General features: G+C 39.9%; 1 protein-coding gene across 1 annotated transcript in view; it reads left to right on the forward strand.

Moving 5' to 3' along the window:
• The window catches only part of METTL15 (methyltransferase 15, mitochondrial 12S rRNA N4-cytidine), a 377,256-nt gene extending 352,486 nt beyond the window's left edge, over positions 1-24,770 (forward strand). The window contains exon 6 of the mRNA XM_082660251.1: positions 24,434-24,770. Within this exon, the coding sequence (XP_082516377.1) occupies positions 24,434-24,459 (26 nt within the window). The 3' untranslated portion in view covers positions 24,460-24,770. The remainder of the gene's footprint in view (positions 1-24,433) is intronic.
• The last annotated feature ends 2,768 nt before the right edge of the window (positions 24,771-27,538 follow it).

Consider the following 27,538-nt stretch of genomic DNA (forward strand, 5'->3'; position numbering starts at 1 on the left):
GTTTTTCACCATTGAGGACGATGTTGGCTGTGGGTTTGTCATATGTGGCCTTTATTATGTTGAGGAAAGTACCCTCTATGCCTACTTTCTGCAGGGTTTTTATCAGAAATGGGTGTTGAATTTTGTCGAAAGCTTTCTCTGCATCTATTGAGATGATCATATGGCTTATCTCCTTCAATTTGTAAATATAGTGTATCACATTGATTGATTTGTGTATACTGAAGAATCCTTGCATTCCTGGAATAAACCTCACTTAATCATGGCGTATGATCCTTTTAATGTGCTGTTGGATTCTGTTTGCTAGTATTTTGTTGAGGATTTTTGCATCTATGTTCATCAGTGATATTGGCCTGTAGTTTTCTTTCTTTGTGACATCCTTGTCTGGTTTTGGTATCAGGGTGATGGTGGCCTCATGGAATGAGTTTGGGAGTGTTCCTCCCTCTGCTGTATTTTGGAAGAGTTTGAGAAGCATAGGTGTTAGCTCTTCTCTAAATATTTGATAGAATTCGCCTGTGAAGCCATCTGGTCCTGGGCTTTTGTTTGTTGGAAGATTTTTAATCACAGTTTCAATTTCAGTGCTTGTGATTGGTCTGTTCATATTTTCTTTTTCTTCCTGGTTCAGTCTTGGCATGTTGTGAATTTCTAAGAATTTGTCCATTTCTTCCAGGTTGTCCATTTTATTGGCATAGAGTTGCTTGTAGTAATCTCTCATGATCTTTTGTATTTCTGCAGTGTCAGTTGTTACTTCTCCTTTTTCGTTTCTAATTCTATTGATTTGAGACTTCTCCCTTTTCTTCTTGAGGCTGGCTAATGCTTTATCAATTTTGTTTATCTTCTCAAAGAAACAGCTTTTAGTTTTATTGATCTTTGCTATCGTTTCCTTCATTTCTTTTTCATTTATTTCTGATCTGATTTTTATGATTTCTTTCCTTCTGCTAACTTTGGGGTTTGTTTGTTCTTCTTTCTCTAATTGCTTTAGGTGCAAGGTTAGGTTGTTTATTCGAGATGTTTCCTGTTTCTTAAGGTAGGATTGTATTGCTATAAACTTCCCTCTTAGAACTGCTTTTGCTGTATCCCATAGGATTTGTGTCGTCGTGTCTCCATTGTCATTTGTTTCTAGGTATTTTTTGATTTCCTCTTTGATTTCTTTAGTGATCACTTGGTTATTAAGTAGTGTATTGTTTAGCCTCCATGTGTTTGTATTTTTTACAGATCTTTTCCTGTAATTGATATCTATTCTTATAGCGCTGTGGTCAGAAAAGATACTTGTTACAATTTCAATTTTCTTAAATTTACCAAGGCTTGATTTGTGACCCAAGATATGATCTATCCTGAAGAATGTTCCATGAGCACTTCAGAAAAATGTGTATTCTGTTGTTTTTGGATGGAATGTCCTATAAATGTCAATTAAGACCATCTTGTTTAATGTATCATTTAAAGCTTGTGTTTCCTTATTTATTATCATTTTGGATGATCTGTCCATTGGTGAAAGTGGGGTGTTAAAGTCCCCTACTATGAATGTGTTACTGTCGATTTCCCCTTTTATGGCTGTTAGTATTTGTCTCATGTATTGAGTAGCTCCTATGTTGGGTGGATAAATGTTTACAGTTGTTATATCGTCTTCTTGGATTGATCCCTTGACCATTATGTAGTGTCCTTCTTTTTCTCTTCTAATAGTCTTTATTTTAAAGTTTATTCTGTCTGATATGAGAATTGCTACTGCAGCTTTCTTTTGGTTTCCATTTGCATGGAATATCTTTTTCCATCCCCTTACTTTCAGTCTGTATGTGTCTCTAGGTCTGAAGTGGGTCTCTTGTTAACAGCATATATATGGGTCATGTTTTTGTATCCATTCAGCCAATCTGTGTCTTTTGGTGGGAGCATTTAGTCCATTTACATTTAAGGTAATTATTGATATGTATGTTCCTATTCCCATTTTCTTAATTGTTTTGGGTTCGTTATTGTAGGTCTTTTCCTTCTCTTGTGTTTCTTGCCTAGAGAAGTTCCTTTAGCATTTGTTGTAAAGCTGGTTTGGTGGTGCTGAACGCTCTCAGCTTTTGCTTGTCTGTAAAGGTTTAATTTCTCCATCAAATCTGAATGAGATCCTTGCTGGGTAGAGTAATCTTGGTTGTAGGTTTTTCTCCTTCATCATTTTAAATATGTTCTGCCAGTCCCTTCTGGCTTGCAGAGTTCCTGCTGAAAGTTCAGCTGTTAACCTTATGGGGATTCCCATGTGTGTTATTTGTTGTTTTTCCCTTGCTGCTTTTAATATGTTTTCTTTGTATTTAATTTTTGATAGTTTGATTAATATGTATCTTGGTGTATTTCTCCTTGGATTTATCCTGTATGGGACTCTCTGTGCTTCCTCCAGGGGGAGGGAGGGGTACGGAGTGCAGGGCGAGCCTGCGGCGGCAGAGGCCAGCGTGACGTTGCACCAGCCTGAGGCGCGCCGTGCGTTCTCCCGGGAAAGCTGTCCCTGGATCCCCAGATCCTGGCAGTGGCGGGCTGCACAGGATCCCCGGTAGGGAGGTGTGGGTAGTGACCTGTGCTTGCACACAGGCTTCTTGGTGGTGGCAGCAGCAGCTTTACTGTCTCATCCCCGTCTCTGGGGTCTGCGCTGTTAGCCACGGCTCGCGCCCGTCTCTGGAGCTCCTTTAAGCAGCGCTCTTAATCCTCTCTCCTCGTGCACCAGGAAACAAGGAGGGAAGAAAAAGTGTCTTGCCTCTTCAGCAGCTCCAGACCTTTTCCCGGACTCCCTCCCGGCTAGCCGTGGTGCACTAACCCCCTTCAGGCTGTGTTCACGCAGCCAACCCCAGTCCTCTCCCTGTGCTCCGCTCCAACCGAAGCCCGAGCCGCAGCTCGCAGCCCCGCCCGCCCTGGCGGGTGAGCAGACAAGCCTCTCGGGCTGGTGAGTGCCGGTCGGCACCAATCCTCTGTGCGGCAATCTCTCCGCTCTGCCCTCTGCACCCCTGTTGCTGCATTCTCCTCTGCGGCCCCGAAGCTCCCCTCCTCCGCCAACCGCAGTCTCCGCCTGCGAAGGGGCTTCCTAGTGTGTGGAAACCTTTCCTCCTTCACGGCTCCCTCCCACTTGTGCAGGCCCCATCCCTATCCTTTGGTCTCTGTTTATTCTTTTTTTCTTTTGCCCTACGGGGAGTTACTTGCCTTTTGGGAGGTCTGAGGTCTTCTGCCCGCGTTCAGTAGGTGTTCTGTAGGAGTTGTTCCACGTGTAGATGTATTTCTGATGTCTCTGCTAGTGTTGGGGGGTCTTCTGCAGAGGTAGGGGGTGGCTCTGTCTCACTGTGAGGACAAGGACACTGGCAGCAGAAGTTCTGGGAAGTGCTCCTTGGCGTGAGCCCTCCCAGAGTCCCCCAGTCTACTGTTAAGATTTTAAGAACACTGGGAAATAGAACATATGCACATGTGCACTCTCACATACACACATATACACACTTTCTATTCAATGCAAGGATTGTACTTAGACACCTAGATGATTAAAGGACCCAGAATACATTTTTTCAGGCACAGACTGTAGATTCTGTACTTATAGAAAACATTCAATGTAAGAAAGCAGAGCAGAGCCCACTGTTCAGATGGGATGTCTCCTAACATGGTAAGCCGGGCTGGGGTGATAATATCTTCCAACTTTGACCTATCATTTTGTTAGGGTGAGGGATATCATGGTGGGGCATGAGGACATGAAATTGAGTCAGGTGGAGCTGTGTCTGTACCCTTGCTGTACCACTCATTAGCTGCAGCTTCTTAGGAGGATGACTTAACTCTGATTCTCAGCTCCTTCAGCAGCAAAACAGGGATGATTTCTTACTCGTAAGCCAGCAAAGCAGGATCTGGCAAGTTGGTGAGGTACAGTAGCATGGAATCTACTGTATGAGGACCTGAAGCATGCCCTGGGGGGGACTCTAGGAAAGGGACCAGATGTGTTGACCTTGACTTAGTGGGCTGGACATTGTGATTGCCTTTACAGATCCACTCCACCCCTCTCCTGTTATATGGTTAGTATGCAGATTGGGTGGGCCCTAGTTAGAAAAAGTCAATCAGTATTTTCTCATCCCCTTTGGAACAGCAATTGTGTCAGGGACTAGCAATGACAGGTCTAACCAAGGAACATGTGCCATCTACCTGATCAAGTTAGTCAAGTCAGAACATGGGATTATTTTATCTATGATTGGAGAAAGAATAAAACCACTCCCTTACTTTGAATGGTGTGATGTACAGTTGTAAGGCCTGGGGCTGCTGCAGTGACATAGGGAGACACTTGGATACAGCTATAATATGTAGGACAGAGATAAGTGAATTGTAAGGAAATAGAGCCATAGCCCGGATCAAACTATTCCTAAACCCCATCCTAACTTTTTTCACTTAAATGAGATAACAAATGCCCTTCGTTGTTTAGATCTGGTTGATTTGAATTTTGAATTTGCTATTACTTACACCGAAATCCTGGTAAGATATACCCACTTACAATTCTTTAGTTATCAGGGGCAGGAACAATTACGAGCTTAGAGTGAGGATGTGACTTCAACTTATTCCTGGCAAAAGTGTCAACTACTCCATCCCCCTCCCTTCACCAACTCCCAAATCTTCCCCCACTCCCTCCAGACTTTGGACACATGTTTGATGCCTAGGCTGAGATAGCTTTCTAATTAGAAGTTAAATGAGAATTTTAATACACGCCAGGACACATCAGGTTCAAGCGGCATAGCTTTAGGGCCCTCTAATGGACATTAACACAAAGGAAGGGGCTAGGCCTTTTACTTTTCCCACAGATCACCAAACAGCTTTGTCCATAGGGGACAGCAGTACCTTTGTGTGTGACATATAGTGGCTATATTCCTTTATCAGCTTATCTATGGCATCTTGTTACTAAGTTTAAAGAAATAATATGTATATACAGAGTTAAGTGTAGCCAGTACAGTATTAAAATAGACCTATGGAATAAAATATATCATGTTTAACCTCATTTTGATTTGACCATATAATAGAGTGTGAGATAGGGGTAGGAGAGTAGGAAGAAAAGCATGAGAAAAAAAATGATTCTAGGAGCCAGAATGGTTCAGAGAACAGGTGAGCAAGAGAACAAAATTTTGTGGCTTTGCCTTAAGCTCATCTTGGTGGCTTTTTAAAGTTTACATATTTAATTCTCATTTCTTTTATTCAACACTAGGATTATATGTTAGTAAAGGCAATACTAACTTATTTAATAAGTAAGCTCCAAAATTTCAGTGGCTTAACAAAGTAGAAGTTAGCTATTATACTCATGTAATAAACCAAGAGTGGTGATCCTGGTCTGTGTTGCTGCTTTCTCTCCATGTGGGATTCAGGTATTCAGGTTTCTTCCATCTCATGCTCTGCTGTCCTCTAAAGCAGGGGTTGGCAAATTATGTCGTGTGGGCTAAATATGACACTCCACTTATTTTTGTAAATAAAGCCGTGTTGGAATACAGCCTTAAATGTTTGTTTATGTGTTGTCCACGGTGGCTTTTGCACTATAAAGGCAGAATGGAGTAGTTGTGACAGATCATATGGCAACAAAGCATAAAATATTTGCTATCTATCCTTTTACATAGAAAATGTGCCAGACTTTGCTCTAGGGCCCTTTTGTCCTTTGCATTGAACCAGCAGGAATAAAAGAGCATGGAGAAGTTTTAAACACTTCTTCAAAGCCCTGAATTAAAGAAGCCATATGTTTCTTCTACTTCCATTTCATTGGTAAAAACTGGTCACATGGCTGCAATAGATTTGAAGGGTGCTGGGAAATGTAGTCCCTGGCTAAGAAGCCTCTTCCCAGCACCAACTTAACACTGTGAAGAGTGGAGCACACATCTTGGTAGATGATTATTCGTCTCTGCTACGAGGCATCTAATCATAAGCTTGAAAAGAACCATAGAAATTATACTTAACTTAATTAATTCCTACTCATCAAGTGTATCCTATATTTTAGACATTATGTTGGGTCCCTAAAAAAGAGAGATGAATAAGACTCAGTCAAATAAGTGAAACCATCATTTGCAGATTCCTTTCATTCTTATTACAGGAAATTAAAATTTAAGACAGTCATTTAGAATCATTGTGGAGGGAATAATGAACTGATAGGGAACAGGAATGTGGTTTCTGTCTGATCCTAGGTCAGTGCTGCCCTAGATGCCAGCTGTTGGATGTTACTGGGTGGTGGGAATATTGGAGAACGGTTTGTTCAGATTCAAAGATTGGAGCAGAGACTGTCAGAGTTGGAGTTCAGTGGGCACTGGGCATGAAGAGCCAGGCTACAGTGGACCATGCCATGAGACTTACCAAGGAACTGTGCTAGCATGTAGGGAAGACTGAAGATGAAGATGGCAGCAGCAAAGTGAGCTTCAGCTGGTGAGTTTGAGAGGCAAGATAGGCTTGCCTATCATGTCTTTGTCATTGAAGTTCAATGTTTTTTCCCTCTAGTACTTCATACTACTCTGTCTTTCTTTGATTAAATTCAATTGTGTCTTCTTTTTGCTTGGCAGTGGGAATAAGGCATCATCTTTGTCCTTGAGGAACACATGATTTAGTAGCAGAGATAAACACAAAAATAGTTTCAATAAAATATGGTAGTTCTCCTGAGGATGTCATGCCCAGGTGCCTAATCTCATGTGAGGGAGTGGTTTGGTGTGTTAAGAATGACTTCCTAGATGTGATGACACCTGAGTTATGTCTGGATAGATAAGTTGGATTAGGTACAGGGAAAAGAATGAGTAAGGGGAGAGGGTCGCCCAGGGAGATAGAATATCACTGGAAAACCTATAGAGGCTTAAAGTAGCACAGTGATTCGGAGGAAATTAACGTTTCTGAAATTATTGGAACATGCAGTTCAAGAGGCAAAATATTAGTGCTTGGAGCTGGAACAGTAAGCAAGGATCAGATTATAGAGGTCCATGCAAACAATGTTGAAGACCTAGGATTCTATCGTTTTGGTTATTGGGAAACATTGAAACATTGTATCTATATATTGCCATTTTTTTACTAATGGGACAAAATCAGGGCATTTAGAATAGATACTGCTGGCTCATCACAATAACTATAATGTAAGCAGAAACATGGAAGATGCTGTATATTCCACTAAACAAATAAGCCAAGATCAAAAACGCAGAATCCCAAGTCCCTGATTAATAGCAGCATCCTTATTTTGGCCATGGCTCAGCTAAGGACAGGGGAAACCAAGGGTGTTCTTGTTTTTAAGACCATGAAAGCTAGGGTTATATTTTAAGGGATCTTGTAGCTTCTCCTTTAGTATTATATATCCATTTTTTACCTTCAAACATGTTTCTCCCCATTGTTCTGTGCCTTGTCTTACCTACAAAGAATTAAAAGGCAACCTTTTCCTTGTAGGAGGGAGTAGAAATCCACCCTGGAGTTCTGGATGAGCCACTTGTTATCTGTTTACCTTTAAAAATAATTTTGCTTTCGGTCCAGCTTTGCTGGAATATGAAAGGTACTTTGAGCTTTTAGAGAAGGAACTCCTTTTCCTTTTTAGTAACTTCTCTTGTTTAGATCAATGCCTTATTCCTATATTTCACTGTGGCTTGCCACTCTTTCCATTCTCAACTGTCATTGCCATTTGCTTTAGCAATAAATAAGGAATGAAAGGCAAAACAAAACAGCCCGCCACAGTTGCTGACAATGATAAGTCTGTGAGGAAAATTTTCAGAAACCTCAGAGAATAGGCTCCAGTGGTTTCTCAGCCCACAAGTTTCAGCTGCACTGGGAACAATGGCTCTTCTGCCTACCTCCAAAGGACAAGATGAGACATGGGCCTTGTTTTTTCTTTCTCTTCCAAGCTTCACACTTGAGCAAACAATCTTTGCTTAACCCACATGGAAAACTTGCAAACACAAACACATTCCTCCTCTCCTATTAGTGCTAGGATGAAAAGCAAACTTCAAATTAGTTAATGTTCACGTAGTTAAGTGGTTCCCTATTAACTGGGAATACGTAGGCGGGGGAGCTGACTTGGAGAGGGGCTTTAGCTGTTGAGTCAAAGGCAGAATGAAAGCCAAAATCACTCAAATTGCAAGAGAAAGTTTTTTTAAAAAAAGAATAAAGAACTCATATAGGTGGTACAGCACCTTGCCTATGTTGTATGCTAGCGTTCCCACTCCACATGGCACATCTGGGTGGCACGTGGAAAATGGAGGCAGGCTTTTGGGAAAGGACCATCCTACTCCTGTCATGTCTGTGAATATTTAGGGATCAGCCCTTTATAAGGGTGCTCGGTGCCACCACACAGTTTTATTGGTTGGCAGGTTGAAAACTAGTCCTAAACTCATTCCTTGGTCCTTTGAAAAGAATGCCTGGGCTTTCAGCCATGAGGTGACCACATCATTCCTGTCGGAAGACATGACCCTTGTGTTCCATGGGCAGGATTGTCTATGCATCCAATCTGAGAAACAAATCAACTGGGAACTGAATAGCCCTTACAGCAAGAATCTTGGAAATGTGTCAGCTGGTTTGCTGGAGTTTAGACATTTTATCCTCATACCTGTAGTGAAGTATTTGAGAAAAATTCAGGCTGACACTATTCCTGCTAATTAAAAAAATTAAAAAACAAATAAAACCCAAAAAGGAAGTACTAAGCATTTTGAACAAGTTTGAATTTGGGTTAGAGGTTTTAAGTTGGAGGCAACCTTTGGTTTAGTACAATATCAGCAACTAATAGCGTTTGATTTAATGCCAGAAGGGCTCCTTCTCTAATGAATCACCACATTCATCTTGAAATACCACTGTCAGGTCATAGATATCACAGGGGTTTTAACTATGGGCCCATAGAGTGTCCATGATGGATATCAGGGAGATACATAACTGGGTATTTAAGCTTGCTGTAATTCTAGACAAATTTCACATATGTGCCTGCATGTGTGTGTGTGTGTGTGTGTGTGTTTGCAGTTTTCTCAGACAGAAGATTCATTTCTTTCATCAGATTTCAAACGGCTTTGTAAATCTTAAATATTGAGCAACATTGCTAGAATGTTGGCATAGAAAAAGATTTCAGAAATATCTGGTCTGGTGCTTTTCAACGTGCTCAAATTTTTGTGTTCATGAGATTCACCTGAGATGCTTGTTTAAGAGAAGATTCCTGAGCCCCAGCTCTACCCAGGCTGATTTAGTAGATCTTAAGTGTGGGACCCAGAGTTCTGCTTTTTAATCAGAACTTCAGAGATCATGAGCCACAGGCAAGGGCCAAAGGTAATACTTTGAATGCAAAGTGAACTTAAGAGATACAGGGAAGTGTGATGGTCAGGTGAACAGGATTGGTGGAAATTACCTTTTCCTCAAATCAGAGCAGCTCTGCCTTTTTCTGCTTCACATATTGAGCTTCCATGTAAGACTACATTTGAAAAAGGCTAAAAGAAATAGCCTGGAAGTCACTGACATTATCCAACACCTTCATGTTACAGAAGAAGAAAATGAGACACAGAGAGATACAGTGATTATTCCAAGATCACAATTGCCTTTGGTGACAGGGTTGAAGCAAGAACCTAATCCCCCTGATTCCTTGGCCGGATCTTTTCCATCATGGATAAATCTCCTTAAAGCCACATACTGGAGTTAAAAAACCAACCACTTTTTAGCATATTATCTAGGAAGGAAGATAGGAAGGTTAAGCTTTCTTATCCAACCAAATAAGGAAGTCTTCCTGCCTGGGAAGAGAACTGAGTTATCAGGGAGGTCTGGGTGAGGTGGCCCTGGAAGCCTCATAGAAGTTATCGAATATAAAGTCAACTGGATGGAGCACATGTGACTGAAAACAGCTTCACCATTTTGTCTACTGCCAGACTTGGCACCCAAGAGACATTGCCTCCACAATGGTCCCAAGAAAATAATTTAGTGTTAGGCCACCCTGTGAGTTCTTTTATTCATCTATAAGCCTTTTCTTTGGTTGGAGCATTAGCTGGTAATTAATGGCTTCAAGGTGATTCTTCAAACTTGACTTTAGAATTTCCAACATGGTATACAATTCCAATTCAGTGTAACGGGTGGGAGGGGGAACACTTAGCATTCTTCATGGAATTATGAATAGCATTCATTTAAGAAGGTGAATTTCAAAAGTTTTCAAAGCCCTGTCAAGGTAAATTTTGGTGGTGATATCAATTATCTAGGCTAACAGGAGTTGTAAAACCAGTCTAAAAATGTTTTCCAACCTCTTTCATGATTTCTGATGCTGCCTAATTCTGACTTGTGAGAACAGTTTCTTTTCTTTGTTTTCAGTTTCTATTTTGGGTTCTGGCCAGTATTAAGAACTAGGAATTTCAAGGCAGGTTTACAAAATTATCAAACTTTAAAAAACAAAACGAAACAAAGCAAAAAACTTCAGAAGCTGTTAATTTGGAGCATGTAGTGAAGTGCTATTAATCCAGGATGCAAATAATCAAACCCTTAAAAAAAACAGAATCATATTTTATACTGTTTTGTGCAATGACTATTGACATTGAGAATCCTGACCTGGGGCCCTGCAAAATCCTGAGGTATCTAACTCATCCAAGGAAAATTCCATTGTAATCAGTTGATTTTTAGTGCCAAGTACATATTTTATTGTGTCATGGAGGTCCTAGCATGGACATGTCCAGCCAATTCTGGCATGTCAGAACCTGTCCCAAGGCCTGGAGGTATGTGCACACTAGTCTCTTCCTATGAGTAAACAAGAAGGTAGTTGGGAAAAGAAAAGCACTGGACCAGGAGCAGGAGGATTTCACCCTGATGTGAAAGAGTTGAGGGTACAGGTTTGCGAGGTGGATGAGGCTATGAAAGAAGACAGGCTGCTGGCTTTATCCCAGGGCAACCATATGAAGTTAGTCCCTTCTGAGGCAGTGCCAGAGCTTTAGGAAGGTGGGGCGATGTGCCGGATATCTGATGTTCGTGGCTCTTCCCAGTTGACTCTCTACACTTTCCTGCCCTGCTCTGAACCCCAGAGCTGACCTTGGGCTCCTTTGTCCTCTGGCTTCTGGCTGGGTTTAGTTGGGGCATTAGCTGACCAGTAGGTGGGAGCAGAACGAGGTCAGGTGATTATCACTCTGGTTCTGTCCACATCCTCGGGCTGGGTGTTTCCCTCAAGTAAAAGCTGTAGTTCTGTCAGTCATTCTTCTCCACCCCACTCCCTCTGTCTCTCCAGGTTCCCTCATGGCTCCCTTGTCATGCTCCTTCAGGCCTGGAGGTGGGCATTTTGATCCTCCGTCACTCAGCTTGGGGTAGTGCACCACTCCATGTAGTTTCCCTATATGTTCTCCACCATTTTGGCAAGAATCCTTTTAAGTTCACTTTAATTTTCCCAGTCTGAGTGTGTCATCTGTTTCCTGCAGGTGTGTAGTCACTAATGAGTCAGTGAAATGAATGCTGTAACGTTAACAGTCGGGTCAGACGCTGAGAGCATACGAGGTAGGGAAGCTCTGAGCCTTAACGTGGACAGGAGGAAGCAGTTTCTGGGGGATGTAGAGGCTCTGGCATTGATGTGAGCAGGTGATTTCTCTGGGCCCCACCCATCCATTATTTGTTAGAAAATGTTTAGGGCGCTGTCACTGTCCTTCTAGCTCTAGTATCTTTGGATAAACTGGTTTGCTCAAATGAGGGCCACCTAGATAAACATATCAGGTCCCTCAGACAACAATGCTCTGTTTTCAGAACTCATTTAGACCATTTTCTACTTGCCTGCTTCACTCAGATCCCAGTTTCTCAGCTTCCTCAATCTCTTCTTCTGTCTCAGCATTTACAGTGCAGTTTTGTTCTCAGCTTACCTTTTGATTAAAGACTGTTTGGACTGATATCCTGCCTTTGACCTTGGTACCTTTCCAGGATACAGTATGGGCATGTCTCAGAGTTATTGCAGGTTTAGATTCCAGACCACTGTAGTAAAGTGCATATTATAGTAAAGTGAGTCACTTGAAATTTTTGGTTTCCCAGTGCATATGAAAGTTATGTTCACACTATACTGTAGTCTATTAAGGGTTCAATAGCATTATGTCTAAAACAATGTACATACATTAATTAAAGAATACTTTAGTGCTAAAACATGCTAACCATTATCTGAGCCTTCAACAAGTTGTAAATTTTTGCTGGTGGAGGGTCTTGCCTCAGTGTTGATGGCTGCTGACTGATCAGGGTGGTGCTGCTGAAGGTTGGCGTGGCTGCAGCAATTTCTTAAAATAAGGCAAAAGTGACGTTTGCCGCATTGACTGACTCTTACTTTCATGAATGATTTCTCTGTAACATGAAATGCTGTTTGATAGCATTTTACCCACAATAGAACTTCTTTTAGAAATAGAGTCAATCCTCTCAAAACCTGCCTCTGCTTTGTAAGCTAAGTTTATGTAATATTCGAAATACATTGTTGTCATTTCAACAATCTTTAAAGTATGTTCACAGAAGTAGATCCCATCTCAAGAAATCACTTTCTTTGCTTATCCATAAGAAGCAGCTCTTCATCCATTAAAGTTTTGTCATGAGACTACAACAATTCTGTTATATCTTCCGGCTCCACATCTACTTCTAGTTCTCTTGCTATTTCCATCACGTCTGCAATTACTTCCTTCACTGAAGCCTTGAACCCCTCAATGTCATCCATGAGGGTTGGAATCAGCTTCTTCCAAACTACAGTTACTTTTGATGTTTTGACCTCTTCCCCTGAATCACAAATGTTCCTAATGGCATCTAGAATGGTGAATCCTTTCCAGAGGTTTCCATGTGACTTCGCCAAGATCCATCAGAGGTATCACTATCTGTAGCAGCTATAGCCTTATGAAATATATTTATTAAATAATAAGACTTGAAAGTAGAAATTACTCCTTGATCCATGGGCCGCAGAATGGATGTTGTGTTAGCAGACTTGGAAACATTAATCTTGTACATCTCCATTAGAGCTCTTGGGTGACCAGGTGCATTGTCAATGAGCAGTAGTATTTTGAAAGGAATCCTTTTTCTGAGTAGTAGGTCTCAACAGTAGACTTGAAATAGTAAACCATGTTGTAAACAGTTGTGCTATCATTCAGGCTTTGTTGGTCTATTTATAGAGCACAGGCAGAGTAGATTTAGCATAATTCTTAAGGGCCCTAGGATGTTTAGAATGGTAAATGAGCATTGGCTTCATCCTAAAGTCACCAGCTGCATTAGCCCCTAACAAGAGAGTCAGCTTTTCCTTTGAAGCTTTGAAGCCAGGCATTGACTTCTCCTCTCTATCTATGAAAGTTCTAGATGAATCTTCTTCCAACTGAAAGGCTGTTTTGTTTACATTGAAAATCTGTTGTTTAGTGTAGCCACTTTCATTAATTATCTCAGCTAGACCTTCTGGATAACTTGCTGTAGCTTCTACATCAGTGCTCGCTGCTTCATTTTGCACTTTTATGTCATGGAGACAGCTTCTTTCCTTAAACTTTGTGAATTACCTCTGTTAGCTTCAAACTTTTCTTTTGCAGCTTCTTCACCTCTATCAGCCTTCATAGCATTGAAGAGAGTTAAGGCCTTGCTATGGATTAGACTTTGTCTTAAGGGAATGTTGTGACTGGTTTGATTTTCTATCCAGACCACTAAAAACTTTCTCCATGTCAGGAGTAAGGCTGTTTCACATATCATTCATGCATTCACTGGAATAGCTTGTTTAATTTTCTTCAAAAACTTTTCCTTTGCATTCACAACTTGGCTAAGTGTTTGGAGTAAGAGACCTAGTTTTCAGCATGTCTCAGCTTTTGGTGTGCTTTCCTCACTAAGGTTAATCATTTCTAGCTTTTGATTTAACGTGAGAGACATGTGACTCTCTTTCATTTGAACACTTAGAGGCCATTATAGGGGTATTAATTGTCCTAATTTCAATATTGTTGTATTTCAGGGAATAGGGAGACCCAAGAAGAGGGAGAGAGATGAGGGAACAGAAGCAGATAGGTAGAGCAGTCAGAACATACCCATTTATCAATAAGTTCACCATCTTTTATGGGCATGGTTCCTTGTGCCCCCAAATAATTAAAATAGTAACATCAAAGTTCACAGATCCCAAATCACCATAACAAATATAATAAAAAGAAAAAGCATGAAATAGCATGAGAATTACCAAAATGTGACACAGAGACATAAAACGAACAAGTGCTGGTGGAAAAATGGTGCTGATAGATTGGCTTGATGCAGAGTTGTCAAAATCCTACAATTTGTGATACAAAAAAACCCCAAACCCACTGCATCTGTGAAGTGCAATAAAGTGAAGTGCAATGAAACAAGGTATGCCTGTAATAGATATTACTATTTAATGTTAGATGGCAGAGGAGTAAGACGTGGAGATCACCTTCCTTCCCACAAATACATCAAAAATACATGTACATGTGGAACAACTCCTACAGAACACCTACTGAACGCTGGCAGAAGACCTCAGACTTCCCAAAAGGCAAGAAACTCCCACATACCTGGATAGGATAAAAGAAAGAGGAAAAAACACACAAAAGAATACGGATGGGACCTGCACCTCTGGAAGGGAGCTGTGAAGGAGGAAAAGCTTTCACACACTAAGAAGCCCCTTCACTGGTGGAAATGGGGGTGGGGTGGGGGGGGAAGCTTCAGAGCCACAGAGGAGAGTGCAGCAACAGGGGTGCAGAGGGCAAAGTGGAGAGATTCCTGCACAGAGGATTGGTGCCGACCAGCACTCACCAGCCTGGGAGGCTTGTCTGCTCACCTGCTGGGGCAGGTGGGGGCTGGGAGCTGAGGCTCCATCTTCGGAGGTCAGATCCCAGGGAGAGGACTGGGGTTGGCTGTGTGAACACAGCCTGAAGGGGGCTAGTGTGCCACAGCTAGCCGGGAGGGAGTCCGGGAAAAAGTCTGGACCTGCCTAAGAGTCAAGAGACCATTGTTTCGGGTGCTCGAGGAGATTCAGAGCACTGCCTAAACGAGCTTCTGAGATGGGCACAAGCCGTGGCTGTCAGTATGGACACCAGAGAGGGACATGAAATGCTAACGTTGCTGCTGCAGCCACCAAGAATCCTGTGTGCAGCCACAGGTCACTATCCACACCTCCCCTCCCAGGAGCCTGTGCAACCCGCCACTGCCAGGGTGCCGTGATCCAGGGACAACTTCCCTGGGAGAACACACGGTGCACCTCAGTCTGTTGCTACATCATGCTGGCCCCTGCCCCCATAGGCTTGCCCCGCATGCCATACCCCTCTCTCTCCCTGGCCAGAGACACCTAATCAGCCGCTCCTTTAACCAGCTACTGTCTGGGCAAAGAACAGATGCGAGGGCGACCTACATTCAGGGGTGGGGCCAAATCCAAAGCTGAACCCCAGGAGCTGTGAGAACAAAGGAGAGAAAGGGAAATTTCTCTGTGCAGCCTCAGAAGCAGTGGATTAAATTTCCATAATCAACTTGATGTATCCTGCATCTGTGGAATACCTGAATAGACAACAAATCATCCCAAAATTGAGGTGATGGACTTTGGGAGCAACTGTAGAATTGGGGTTTGCTGTATGTGACTGACAAGTTTCTGATTTATATGTTTATCTTAGTTTAGTTTTTAGTGCTTGTTATCATTGGTGGATTTGTTTATTGGTTTGGTTGCTCTCTTCTTTTTTTTATTACTATTTTTATTTTGATATTTAAAAAATATTTTTATTTAAAAAATTTAATTTATTTTATTTTTTCTCTTTCTTTCTTTCTTTCTTTTCTCACTTTTCTTCTAAGCCATGTGGCTGACAGGGTCTTGGTGCTCAGGCCTGGTGTCAGGCCTGAGCCTCTGAGGTAGGAGAGTGGAGTTCAGGACATTGGACAACCAGAGATCTCCTGGCCCCATGTAATATCAATCAGCTAGAGCTCTCCCAGAGATCTCCATCTCAATGCTAAGACCCAGCTCCACTGAACGATCAGCAAACTCTAGAGCTGGACACCCCATGCCAAACAACTAGCAAGACAGGAATACAACCTCACCTATTAGCAGAGAGGTTGCCTAAAATCATACTAAGTTCACAGACACCCCAAAACAAACAACCGGATGTGGCCCTGCCCACCAGAAAGAAAAGATCCAGCCTCATCCACCAGAACACAGGCACCAGTCCCCTCCACCAGGAAGACTACACAACACACTGAACCAACATTACGCACTGGGAGCAGACACCAGAAAAACAGGAATTACTAACCTGCAGCCTGTAAAAAGAAGACCCCAAACACAGTAAGTTAAGTGAAATGAGAACACAGAGAAATACACAGCAGATGAAGGAGCAAGGTAAAAACCCACTTAACCAAACAAATGAGGAGGAAATAGGCAGACTACCTGAAAAAGAATTCAGAGTAATGTTAGTAAAGATGATCCAAAATCTGGAAATAGATTGGAGAAGATAAAAGAAACATTTAATAAGGACCTAGAAGAACTAAAGAGAACACAATCAATGATGAACAACACAAGAAATGAAATGAAAAATTCTCTAGAAGGAATCAATAGCAGAATAACTGAGGCAGAAGAATGGATAAGTGACCTGTAAGATAAAATAGTGGAAATAACCACCACAGAGCAGAATAAACAAAAAGAATGAAAAGAATTGAGGACAGTCTCAGAGACCTCTGGGACAACATTAAATGCACCAACATTCAAATTATAGGGGTCTCAGAAGAAGAAGAGGAAAAGAAAGGGACTGAGAAAATACTTGAAGAGATTATAGTTGAAAACTTCCCTAATATGGGAAAGGAAATAGTCAATCAAGCCCAGGTAGTACAGAGAGTCCCATACAAGATATATCCAAGAACTAACACACCAAGACACACAAAACTATCAAAAATTAAGTACAAAGAAAAAATATTGAAAGCAGCAAGGAAAAAGTAACAAATAACATACAAGGGAATCCCCATAAGGTTAAGAGTTGATCTTTCAGCAGAAACTCTGCAAGCCAGAAGGGAGTGGCAGGACATATTTAAAGTGATGAAAGGGAAAAACCTACAGCCAAAATTACTCTACCTAGCAAGGATCTCAGTCAGATTTGACAGAGAAATTAAGAGCTTTACAGCAAAAGTTAAGAGAATTCAGCACCACAAAACCAGCTTTACAACAAATGTTAAAGGAACTTCTCTAGGCAAGAAACACAAGAGAAGGAAAAGACCTACAAAAACAAACCCAAAGCAGTTAATAAAATGGTAATAGGAAAATAAATATCTATAATTACCTTAAAGGTAAATGGATTAACTGCTCCAACCAAAATACATAGACAAGCTGAATGGGTACAAAAACAAGACCTATATATATGCTGTCTACAAGAGACCCACTTCAGACCTGGGGACACATACAGTCTGAAAGTGAGGGGATGGAAAAAGATAGCCCATGCAAATGGAAGTCAAAAGAAAGCTGGAGTAGCAATTCTCATATCAGACAAAATAGACTTTAAAATAAAGACTATTAAGAGACAAAGAAGGATGGTACAGAATGATCAAGGGATCAATCCAAGAAGAAGATATAACAATTGTAAACATTTATGCACCCTAGAAGCACCTAGGAGCTCCTCAATACATAACCTAGGAGCACCTCAATACATAAGGCAAATGCTAATAGCTATAAAAGGGGAAATCGACAGTAACACAATAATAGTAGGGGACTTTAACACTCCACTTTCACCAATGGACAGATTAACCGAACAGAGAATAAATAAGGAAACACAAACTTTAAATAAAACATTAAACAAGACAGAGTTAATTAATATTTATAGGATATTCCATCCCAAAACAACCGAATACACTTTATTCTCAAGTGCTTATGGAAAATTCTTCAGAATAGATCATATCTTGGGTCAAAAATCAAGCGTTGTCACATATGGACACCTTATCTTTGATAAAGGTGGTAGGAATGTACAGTTGAGAAAGGACAGCCTGTTCAATAAGTGGTGCTGGGAAAACTGGGCTGATACATGTAAAAGTATGAGACTAGATCACTCCCTAACACCATACACAAAAATAGGCTCAAAATGGATTAAAGACCTAAATGTAAGGTCAGAAACTATCAAACTCTTAGAGGAAAACATAGGCACAACACTCTATGACATAAATCACAGCAAGATCCTTTCTGACCCACCTCCTAGAGTAATGGAAATAAAAACAAAAATAAACAAATGGGACCTAATGAAACTTCAAAGCTTTTGCACAACAAAGGAAACCATAAACAAGACCAAAAGACAACCCTCAGAATGGGAGGAAATATTTGCAAATGAAACAACTGACAAAGGATTAATCTCCAAAATTTACAAGCAGCTCATGCAGCTCAATAAAAAAAAAAAAAAAAACAACCCAATCCAAAAATGGGCAGAAGACCTAAATAGACATTTCTCCAAAGAAGATATACAGACTGCCAACAAACACATGAAAGAATGCTCAACATCATTAATCATTAGAGAAATGCAAATCAAAACTACAATGAGATATCATCTCACACCAGTCAGAATGGCCATCATCAAAAAATCTAGAAACAATAAATGCTGGAGAGGGTGTGGAGAAAAGGGAACATTCTTGCACTGCTGGTGGGAATGTGAATTGGTACAGCCACTATGGAGAACAGTATGGAGGTTCCTTAAAAAACTACAAATAGAACTACCATATCACCCAGCAATCCCACTACTGGGCATATACCCTGAGAAAACCAAAATTCAAAAAGAGTCATGTACCAAAATGTTCATTGCAGCTCTATTTACAATAGCCCAGAGATGGAAACAACCTAAGTGCCCATCATCGGATGAATGGATAAAGAAGATGTGGGACATATATACAATGGAATATTACTCAGCCATAAAAAGAAACGAAATTGAGCTATTTGTAATGAGGTGGATAGACCTAGAGTCTGTCAAACAGAGTGAAGTAAGTCAGAAAGAAAAAGACAAATACCATATGCTAACACATATATATGGAATTTAAGAAGAAAAAAAATGTCATGAAGAAACTAGGGGTAAGACAGGAATAAAGAAACAGACCTACTGGAGAACGGACTTGAGGATATGGGGAGGGGGAAGGGTGAGCTGTGACAGGGCGAGAGAGAGTCATGGACATATACACACTAACAAACGTAATGTAGATAGCTAGTGGGAAGCAGCCGCATGGCACAGGGATATCGGTTCGGTGCTTTGTGACCGCCTGGAGGGGTGGGATAGGGAGGGTGGGAAGGAGGGAGACGCAAGAGGGAAGAGATATGGGAACATATGTATATGTATAACTGATTCAATTTGTTATGGGGCAGAAACTAACACACCATTGTAAAGCAATTATACCTCAATAAAGATGTTAAAAAAAAAATCAAGCGTTGGTAAATTTAAGAAAATTGAAATCATATCAAGTAGCTTTTCTAACCACAATGCTATGAGACTAGATATCAATAACAAGAAAAAAAGCTGTAAAAAATAAAAACACATGGAGGCTAAACAATATGCTGCTAAATAACCAAGAGATCACTGAAGAAATCAAAGAAGAAATCAAAAAATACCTAGAAACAAATGAAAATGAAAACACAACGGACCAAAACTTATAGGATGCAGCAAAAGCAGTTCTAAGAGGGAAGTTTATAACAATACAATCTTACCTCAAGAAACAAGAAAAATCTCAAATAAACAACCTATAGTTACACCTAAAGCAATTAGAGTAAAAGAACAAAAGAACCCTAAAGTTAGCAGAAGGAAAGAAATCATAAAGATTAGATCACAAATCAATGAAAAAGAAATGAAGGAAATAATAGCAAAGATCAATAAAACTAAAAGCTTGTTCATTGAGAAGATAAACAAAATTGATAAACCATTAGCCAGACTCATCAAGAAAAAAAGGGAGAAGACCCAAATCAACAGAATTAGAAATGAAAAAGGAGAAGTAACAACTGACACTGCAGAAATAAAAAGGATCATGAGACCTTACTACAAGCAACTATATGCCAATAAAATGGACAACCTGGAAGAAATGGACAAATTCTTAGAAAAGCACAATCGTCTGAGACTGAACCAGGAAGAAGTAGAAAATATAAATAGACCAATGACAAGCACTGAAATTGAAACTGTGATTAAAAATCTTACACCAAACAAAAGCACAGGACCAGATGACTTCACAGGCAAATTCCATCAAACATCTAGAGAAGAGCTAACACTTATCCTTCTCAAACTCTTCCAAAATACAGCAGAGGGAGGAACACTCCCAAACTCATTCTATGAGGCCACCATCACCCTGATAACAAAACCAGACAAAGATGTTACAGAAAAAGAAAACTACTGACCGATATCACTGATGAATATAGATGCAAAAATCCTCAACAAAATAATAGAAAACAGAATCCAACAGCACATTAAAAGGATCATACACCATGATTAAGTGGGGTTTATCCCAGGATTGCAAGGATTCTTCAAAATATGCAAATCAATCAATGTGATCCACCATTTTAACAAATTGAAGGATAAAAACCATATGATCATCTCAATAGATACAGAAAAAGCTTTTGAAAAAATTCAATGCCCATTTATAATTAAAACTCTCCAGAAGGTAGGCATAGAGGGAACTTTCCTCAACATTCCTGTCATGCCTGAAGAACCTTCGGGCATGACAGGAATAAAGACTCAGATGTATAGTGGACTTAAGGGCAGAGGGAGTGGGAAGGGTAAGCTGGGACAAAGTGAGAGAGTGGCATTGACATATATACACTACCAAATGTAAAATGGATAGCTAGTGGGAAGCAGCCGCATAGCACAGGGAGGTCAGCTCGGTGCTTTGTGACCACCTAGAGGGGTGGGATTGGAAGGGTGGGAGCGAGATGCAAGAGGGAGGGGATATGGGGATATAAGTATAAGTATAGCTGATTTACTTTTTTATACAGTAGAAACTAACACAACAATGTAAAGCAATCCTACTCCAATAAAGATGTTAAAATAGAAAACTATGGAAATGAAGGAAATTATATCTCTGACATACACATTCAAAAAACAGAAACTTAATGTTAGATGCACTCTTGCTATGGCCAGGCATTTTGATAAATACTTTATTTTATTTTATTTTATTTTATTTTATTTTGCGGTACGCGGGCCTCCCACTGTTGTGGCCTCTCCCGTTGCAGAGCACAGGCTCTGGACGCGCAGGCTCAGCAGCCATGGCTCACGGGCCCAGCCACTCCGCGGCATGTGGGATCTTCCCGGACCAGGGCATGAACCCTTGTCCCCTGCATTGGCAGGCGGACTCTCAACCACTGTGCCACCAGGGAAGCCCAATGCTTTACATTCTTGATCTCATTTAATTTAATCCACATTGAGACCTATATTTTAGCACGTAAGTATTGAGCCATTCATTCGTCTATTTATTTAATTCAGCACACTTTCCTAAATCTTCTACTATTGGCTGGATGCTAGGAATACAAAGATGGATATAATATAGTGTTTGCACTCAAGATGCTTAAAACCAAGTAAAATTAATAAATTTGGGAATAGATAAGTGGAATCTAATACCCACAGTTTTAGAGACCACTTTCCATTTCAAACATGAGTGCAACTCTATGCAAACTCTTTGAAAGTAGGTATTCTTGTAAAGCATAAGGGCAATACTGTTATTTAGAGTGAAGTCTGGAATCAATGTATTAGAGTGTATTACACTCTACATGGACAGTGTGTTTGACTTTACCATCAAACAGAACCAATAGGATACTGTGTGATTTATTTTTTGTAATTGGCTCACATGATTATGGAGGCTGGCAAGTCCAATAAATGAAGGGTGGGCGGGGCAGACTTGAGGCCCAAAGAAGACCTAAGGCTGCAGTTTAAGTCTGAAGGCCTCTGCTACAGAATTCCCTTTTGTTTAGGTGTGGTCAGTCTTTGGTTTCATTTAGGTCTTCAACTGATTGGATGAGGCCAGCCATGTTATGGAGGGCAATCTGACCACTATAAAGTCTCCCATTTTAAATGTTAATCTCATTCAAACACAGCATCACAGAAACATCCAGAATAATGTCTGATCACATATCTTGGCACTATTGCCCAGCCAAGTTGACACATATAATTAACCATCTCAGCCAGCAGAAGAAGCCTCAGAATCCAACATGATCAATAAAACCTGGGCCCTGGAAACTAAAGAGCCCCTTTTCTCCTTGCCAGAAGGTGGAGATCAGAACCAGCTGTAAATGCTCTAACTAAGCAGGGTAAGCATGAGATCATGTAATCAGGAGAGAAAACTCTTGACTACTGCACTGAATTCTAAGTTTTGCTTGCTTCTTGCATCACCATCCTTACCGTCCCTCATTAGGATAGTCTGCTGTCCTGCCAGCCATTATCTCTTGTTGACCAATGTCCAGATCTGTGTCTGGCAAAGAATAATACAATATTGTGAAGATCTACTAGACTATATTTAAATCAAGTACCATATCTATGATATTAATTCATCTATTTATTTATTCTTTTATTCATTCATTTAACAAAGCTTTATTGAGAAAGTACTAAATGTCAAGAACTTTGCTAGATCTGGAGATACAGCACCAAATAAGATGGATTAGTTCTGGTCTTTATGGAGTGTACTGCCCCTGAGGCAAGTTGGATACTAAACTAACAGCTGCTCAAATATTTAGTTTATTATAATTATGATGAATGGCATGAAGAAAAAAAGTACAAGGTACAATGAGAGAATATAACAATGATGAGTAGAAGACACTGAGAGTAATCATCAAACCTATTTCCTTGTATCCCAGTCTAGCCCATAACACCCTCCTTTATATAATACTCCATGTTCTTTTGCTTATGACTTGAAACACATAAACATGGTGACTCTTGAAGCTATGTGTTAAAAGTGACAGAACCACACATTGAAAGCAACTGGGGTTTCTAAATTCCCACGTAGAAGGCTACCCACCAAATACCAGAATTATACTTTTACATGTAAGAAATGAATTTAAATTGGGTTTCGTCACAATATACAAATGTTTGTATTTGTTTATTCTGAATCTAGAATTATTGTACGGAAACTAATTCTGCAGTTATGATTCCACATAAACTTGAAATGTGGTGCCATTTATAATAAATATTTAAAATAGGTGATATTGACCTTTCAGTAATGTGTTAGGCAGTCAAGAAACTCTGACTCTGTGTTAGGCAGTCAGGAAACCATTTTTTGAGTTTTGAAAAATGGAGGCCCATGCTGTAAATTTGAACAAATATTTGGTAAACATATTGCCTGTGATAACTTGAAGGCATAAGGTGGGCCTATTGAGCCTGTTGTTTCAGTTCTCAGTTGCGGGTGATTTTGTATCCCTGGGACATTTGGCAATGTCTAGAGACATTTTGTTTGTTGTAACTGTAGATGAAGGTGATGCTACAGGCTTGTAGTTGGTAGAGGCCAGGAATGCTCCTAAACATCTAATAATGTGTAGGATAGACCCTTTCAGTACATAATTATCTGACCTAAAATGTCAGCAATGCTGTGGTTTAGAAACTCTGTTCTAGGGGATGTCATTGGAAAGACTCAGAATAGTCATGTAAATTGGCTTTTACTTCCTCCTTTCATCAAGAAAAATAAAGATAAATCCTGAAATAACTGGACAGTTGTCAGACAATAAGGGAATACTGAGAATCTCAAATTTAGGTCATCTAAAAACTCCTGCTTCAAAACCCCAACTGTAATACATGAGATCTAAAGAGGTTTTGAGTGGCAGTGTCTGATTTATACACTACTCTGGAGTGAAGATCAGATTTAAGGGTGTGTGGCCTTCCCACCCAAATTTTTAATTTCATCTGGTCTCAAGATATGTACTATTAAGTTGAGATATATTGCCCTGGGAGCTCAGAAACAAAGACCCAAATCAGCCTTGAGAATTTTATTTAGGAAAGAAGTTTGGACATAGTTTTTGAACATAGAACTGATTGGAAACTAGATTAGAACCTACCAAGTATATATTTGAGGGAAAGTTATCATGAAGGAAATTATCTTTGGTAAAGCAGATAGTATTACATTAATAAGTAGTTACTTATAAGGAGTTCAAGAAATTGTCTTTGCAGAAATAGCATTTAAAGTGAGTCCTCAAAGATAAAATGGAACAATCAACAAGTTAAAGGAATACAGCATTTTGTATTCCATGATGCTAGGAACTGAATGAGAGTCAGGCTAATTGAGGTATAATAAGCTAAAGGGGATATGATGATAGATGAGACTACTGTGTATGGACAAGAACATAAAGGACTTCAAAATTTATGGTGAGAATTTTGGTACCTTGTATCTTTCTAGAAAACTTCCCATTTCATCTAGGTTTTCTAATTTTTTGACATAGAATTGCTCATAGAATTTTCTTAGAATTTAAAATTTGGGTTTTTTTAAAGCAGTTTGTATGTTATTCCACTGCCTTCTGGCCTTCATAGCTTCTGATGAGGAGTTAGCTGTTAATCTTATTAAGACTCCCCAGTACATGATGAGTCACTTTTCTCTTACTATTTTCAAGATTCTTTCTTTGTCTTTGACACAGACACACACGGAGGAAGGACCATGTGAAAACAACATGGAGAAGATGGCCATCTACAAGAAAAGGAGAGAGGTTCAGAAAAATTAAACCCTGTTGACACCTTGATCTTGGACTCCTAGTCTCCAGAACAGTGAGAAAATAAATTTCTGTTTAAGCCACCTAGTCTGTAGCATTTGTTACAGCAGCCCAAGCAAACTAGAAAATTAATACAAGCTCTGACATAAGCTTCATGCAATTTAATTCTCTTTTCTGCATCATGATTTTCTTGTCTGTTAGATCAAGTGATCAAAACTAAGCATGTATGTTATTGTTTAAAGAACAGCAAAGAAAATCAAAACCCTGTTCTTATTTGTTTGATCTACCTATTTTAGGAAGTGTCTGCTCTTTACACCTAAGCAGATGCAGACTTTATAAAATACAATCCTTTTCTCCTCTCTTTTAAAAAATAAACATAAATTTTCTGAGGACATATTTTCATTTGGTTGAATGATGTTTAACTTTACTTTGCAAATAATCATTCACCTAGAATATTGCTGATGGTCACTTGATTTATTTTACTACTGTGATGGAAAACAAATTTGGTTAGTTAGTTTATACTTGTACTGATTTAAGTTGTAATGCTTTGGTTATAGTTTTTCTGATAAGACACATTGGGAAAAGAAAGTAGGACAAGGGGTTGAGTTCCACCCAACTCTGTTACTAAATGACTGTGTTATCTTGGGTTAGCTAACTGGAGTTTTTGAGTTTATTAACTACTTTGTAATATGACATTAATCTCACAGTTGCCTTGCCTGGTTATTCATTCATAATTCAATAAACAAATAAGCATTGAGTACCTCTTACTTTCTTGGCACTGTACTAGAGGCTGGTGACTAATTGGAAAGCTAAACCAGTCTGTGTCCTTGGGCAGCTTATACTTTAGTGGAAAGATAGACATTTGTCAAAGAAGTGCACAAATAAATGTAAAGTTGCAACTTTGCTAACTCCTACAAGGAGAGAAGCATGATGCTTTAAAAGTTTATCATGGGGCTTCCCTGGTGGCGCAGTGGTTAAGAGTCTGCCTGCCGATGCAGGGGACACGGGTTCGTGCCCCGGTCCGGGAAGATCCCACATGCCGCGGAGCGGCTAGGCCCGTGAGCCATGGCCGCTGAGCCTGTGCGCCCGGAGCCCGTGCTCCGCAACGGGAGAGGCCACAACAGTGAGAGGCCCAGTTACCGCAAAAAAAAAAAAAAAAAAGTAAAAGTTTATCATGAGGGTGAGGGCAGTAGGCAGGGAGAAGGGGATTTGACCTAATCAATGTGTTTGACGGTCTCCCTGAGGAAGTGATAATTGAACTGAGATCTGATGAAGGGAGTCGGTGCTCACTAGGTCATTGCAAGGAGAAAAAGGCAATGGATATGAGATGTGGTACTATTTTTTTTTTTACTATCATTACTATTATTTAATAGAGACCTACTCAGCTTTTTTCATCTAGTCGGTAAAGTTGTAATGCATCTTATGATAATTCCCCATCCAGAATAAATCTTTCCAAACATGAAGTTGATTTACCCTAAAAAATTCAGACTTTTAAAGTAATTGCCAAATTACAAATTGTCAAATTCATGAGAAGAACTAGTAAAAACCCTCTGAATATGAATCATGGCCCTTTTACATTTTCCTTAATCTTGTTGCTATTTCCCATTCTCTACCTATATTAAAAAATAACTTTTATATCTGCTGTATTTCTCATGTTAAACCTGAATTAATGGAATTCTTTCTGTATCTTATCTAATGCATTGGAAAGAGAGTTAATTTTCTTCATTTTAATCCTACTCAGTTTAAAGCTCCTGTAATAAAGTACTTTATTTTTGAAGGCTTCTGACCAGTAAACTGCATACTTCAAAAAAGAACCATCTAAACCCAATAGGCACTGTCCAACAACAAACCAGCCAATTCCCTAATACCAGGCAATTATATAATGACTATCCAAACATAATAAAACAAGATTTTCTCCTCAAGGGAAGACTTAAAAAAATATTCACCTATTTCTGCTCCTTTCATATAACATTGCTGCTTTCCCAAGTCAGCACTATGCGTTAAGCTCTTTTAACTGAGAACAAATTGAACCCAGATGTGAATTGGGGAAGGGGGGCCAATTTTGCTCTTGGTCTTGGCAGTGCTAAAGGGCAATTTTTTTCAAAGATTTACAGTACCTGGCAACTTTGGGTCAGGCTATAAAGTTCAAGCTCATAAATGTTCATTAGCAGTTCTCTGATCATTACTTTGACATCAATTTTCCAAACGGACACAAAACTTAAATTGTCTCATTATTTCTTCCTTTTGTAAAGTACTTATGGTATGTGTGTTTGCATTACATAGATACTAAATAGCTAGATTTCAGGTCATTCTAAACTGGCTTAACCTAGCACTTTTTAAAATAGAGAAGAAATTCAGACTTTTCAATGGTGAGCAATTCCAAGGCAGAGATGATTTGATGGGTCTTTTGATCTGCCTAATTTTGAAAGGTATGAATAAAAATGCCCCTGCAGAGAAACAGAATGGAATGGATAAAGCAAATGTTTGACATGTTAGCATAGCTGGAATGAGATAGAATCCTTACCTCAGATCTAGTGGCTTAAATTTAGCAATAACTAGGGTCTAACTGCTGGGTTCATAATGCTGGAGTGTTTGGAAAAGATGGAGACATAGGTGAAAGTCTACCTTCATTGAAGAGAGAGAGATTTTAAGATCAATAAACAGCACTTAGTTGAAACCACTAATGAGCTACACAACATGTCTCAGAAATCACAAGTTTATTTTGCTTTTGTCAGAAGTTGGAATAATTTGTGTTTGAGGTTGTCAACACGCTAGACTGCAATCTTGTGGTGACCTCTGCTTTTTCTACTGCCTGAGAAGTGTAAAGTTCCAAGACAAGGGAAGAAGCCCTGTCATCTGAAGCATGCAGTTCATCAGCTTCATGGTAGAAAACAACTTCAGAGGTATCATCTTAAAGCACCAAGGATGTAACTTTATGAAAACCAATTTCTTGACATTCTTCCACACTTCCAACACTCCCACATTTTAAAGAAAAATATGCCCTCCTGTGAAGCTGGCACTTTGAAAGTGCGG

Source organism: Grampus griseus (genome assembly GCF_964374135.1).
Source record: "Grampus griseus genome assembly, chromosome: 8".
Taxonomy (NCBI): domain Eukaryota; kingdom Metazoa; phylum Chordata; class Mammalia; order Artiodactyla; family Delphinidae; genus Grampus; species Grampus griseus.